Consider the following 3,286-nt stretch of genomic DNA (forward strand, 5'->3'; position numbering starts at 1 on the left):
ACTAAGTTGAAGCAAGGTAGGCCAAGTCCCAGTGAGGACGTAGAGCCACAAATAAGAAGAAGAAGAATCATTCAATTTGTAATTACTGTCCAGACTTTGCGTTTCCGAGTATTCGGTTAACATTTATTAAATTAAACTGACTTCAGAAATCAGATCCATAGACTCTCTTTACGCTTTATGCGTTATTGCAGTGCCGTTTTCATGGCGATTTTTGAACACATTGTGGTACGCTCATGCGTTTATGACGATCATATTCCCTTAGATGATGAATAGGCTCATGTTTATGGCGATGGCACAAATTTCCTAAATAGAGGAGAACGTGAATTTGTAGTCGACCTACTGATACCTCAACTTGATTCCACAGAAAATTTTAAGAAGATCTATTCATTCCATGAAGAAAGTTTATTCGAACACCTGAAGGCAAACCAGAGGTTGAAAGGAGGCCGTCATCATAGAATTACTATACACTGCAATGTGATAATTTACTATATCAAAAACTTATCATATTAACTCCATGTCGAATGTGATTGCGCATGATCACTGTTCTTCAGGATGCAGCGGCTTCTCCACCTTCCGACTCACCGCCTCCACTGTTGGATCCAATTGTGACGGCTTCCTGTCCAGCTGGTATTATGATAGTAGTCACCACTGTTTCGCAATACAGATTGAAATCAGGTGATTTACTTTTTTATGTAACTCGTTCCCGTTTCTACAATCGACTCCACAGTTACTTACTTTCTTTGCCCCATTTCATGCCCCACTCTCCCCAAGGCTTCATTTGTTCCATGTCCTGTCGTCGAACACGTGCACTTCGCGCTAAGATCGTTGTTAAAGCTATGGTTATGAGGAAAAGAGCGACTAGTTTCCGACTCATGTTGGTTTGTTTGACGAACGTTGAACTGATTAGCGATGCGTTTGTTTTGCATGCTTTTTATGCGGAAAGTGGAGCACCGGAACGAAAATACAATGCTAGAGGCGAATGGTTGCTTGACTTATGCGTTCATAAAAACCAATTCGATAGAATTTATGTTAAAGGTAGTAGATATGGAATACAGGGAAATGGTAGAAATGCTGGTAGTATCTGCTTATTCAAAATTTTGCGTTAGACTGTGTTTGTCAATCGTTCTTCAGTCATGCGATCCATGAAAAAGCATTTACAGGTCAACACCGTGGTCTAGAATCATTTCTGCTGTTAAACTTTCGGATTTTCCATAGTGAACTCGACTTTTTCTCGATTGAGGTACATAGGTAGCTCGAAGCTGAAACGATACTTCGGCAATAAATATGACTTTTTACTGAATCATCTTAAGAAAGTCTAGTTTAGGAACACATTTAAATTATTAATACATACAAGTAAAAACAAATTCTGGGTATGTATTATGTTTTCCGCACAAAACCGAATTAGGAACATTTTTTTTTTACCTCCGCTGCTGTTTTCCTATAGGTACCTTTAATACAATGTCAGAAGTGGCGCGCTGTATAGAGTATCCGATCCGATGTATAATACAGCGTGCTGCGTGCCACTTCGTACTTCGTTGCCTCAAATCGGTTTTATATACTAAGATGAGACGGTTATTTGTTAGGCAAATTTCGTTTGAAATATTCGGAGACCTTTTTATGGATAGTCCTCTATGACACCTTCGTAAGCAATGTTGAACAACAGATTGGAGGTAAGTCATACTGATAACAATCTTCAAGAACAAAACAAAATCCTACCTACGTCATTTGTGATGGTAGTCACTAACTAATGCTTCCATTCATTACTTCGTCTTAAAATTATCGCTCATAAACACCTGGAACCTTAATCGCTATCACGAATTAGATAAGCGATCAGTGGTATCAATATATAGGACACATTGCTAATGCTACGGCTCAGTAATGTTTTGACAATGAAGATACTTCCTGTGTTATTCTCTGTGCTGGCAATTAGCTGGGCAGCACCTGGTAACATAAATTTTTGATTTTGATGTAAAAAATTTCATTAAAAATATAATTTCTTAATCAGGATTTGTAGACGAGGACCCCTCGTTTATGTCCGGTCGCATTGTTGGCGGCATCAATGCGTTGCCCAATGAGTTCCCGTCGATGGTATCGGTCCGGCGAGTAGTTCTCATCGTGACAGCTCACGTTTGTGGTGGATCGATTTTGAACAACTTCTGGATCATGACGGCCGCCCACTGTATAACGGAATCCCCGCAGAACTCTCGTTTTGTCGTATGGGCTGGATCGCACGACTTCAACCAAAACGAGGCAACTCGGCAAGCGATCAACGTGATGAGTCACGCCATTCATCCGGACTATGACGGAGGCGTTAATCCAAGCGATATCGCGGTAATGAGACTTCAGTCGCCCTTGACCTTTACGGCAGCGGTCCAACCGGTTGTTTTGCCGCCAGATTTCAGTACACCACGACTCGGACCGGTTACGCTGGCAGGATGGGGTAGCACCACGGGTGGCAGTACGTCAATGCCAGCGATTCTACAAAAGGTTGTGAAGCCGTTGATCGATTGGAACACGTGTGAACAGGCTAATGGAGGACCAGGGGCTTCACCACTGGGACCCACCAATATTTGCACGGGTCCGCTGACCGGTGGGATCTCGGCTTGCTCGGGTGACTCTGGCAGCCCACTGTACATCATTGAGAACGGTGTGCAGACTCAGGCTGGCATTGCATCCTGGGTGTGGATGCCATGTGGAACCATTGGACGACCATCGGTCTACGTTGGAGTGTCGCATTATTTGCCATGGGTACGGCAACAGCTTGGTGGATGAACAATAAAGAATTTTAGTATTGGTCATCAAATTACGAAGATGTACATTTATTGCCTTTCTTAAGCTAGTATGACACTCTTTGACCAACGCCAAATATTTGACCACTTTTGACAGTTAAATTTTGACCAAGGTGTACCTGGCAAACAAAAATATTTGTCACTCTCGAAAAATGAATAGGGACAAACAGAGCCAAACAGCCTGCCAAATTTTATCTGTCAAAAGTGGTCAGATATTTGGCGTCTGGGCGAAGAGTGTAATAGCACCCTTACATTTCACTTCAATCCGGTGAAAAATTTGGTTACGGGATGCTACTAGGCAAATAGGATATAATATAATTATTACAAAATTATTACATAGGACTCATCCAAGCGCCAACATGCTCATTACATTTCGAAGAACTATCCTCAGAAGTTCGCCTTAGAAGTTCATCAATTTGTCTGCCTGCAGGAATTCTGCCACAACTTGTTGAAACATTTAACATTAGCAGTATTAAGCAATTTAACATTAGCATTAC

The 3,286-nt window shown here is 41.7% G+C and overlaps 1 protein-coding gene across 1 annotated transcript; it reads left to right on the top strand.

The window, feature by feature from the left end:
• The first annotated feature begins 1,809 nt into the window (after positions 1–1,809).
• Positions 1,810–2,803, top strand: LOC109430115 (trypsin-1). Its single transcript, XM_019706146.3, has 2 exons — positions 1,810–1,944; positions 2,006–2,803. Exons 1-2 carry the CDS (start codon positions 1,863–1,865, stop codon positions 2,770–2,772), a joined length of 849 nt encoding a protein of 282 aa, XP_019561691.3. The 5' UTR covers positions 1,810–1,862; the 3' UTR covers positions 2,773–2,803.
• The last annotated feature ends 483 nt before the right edge of the window (positions 2,804–3,286 follow it).

Source organism: Aedes albopictus, chromosome 2 (assembly GCF_035046485.1).
Source record: "Aedes albopictus strain Foshan chromosome 2, AalbF5, whole genome shotgun sequence".
NCBI classification, from domain to species: Eukaryota; Metazoa; Arthropoda; class Insecta; order Diptera; family Culicidae; genus Aedes; species Aedes albopictus.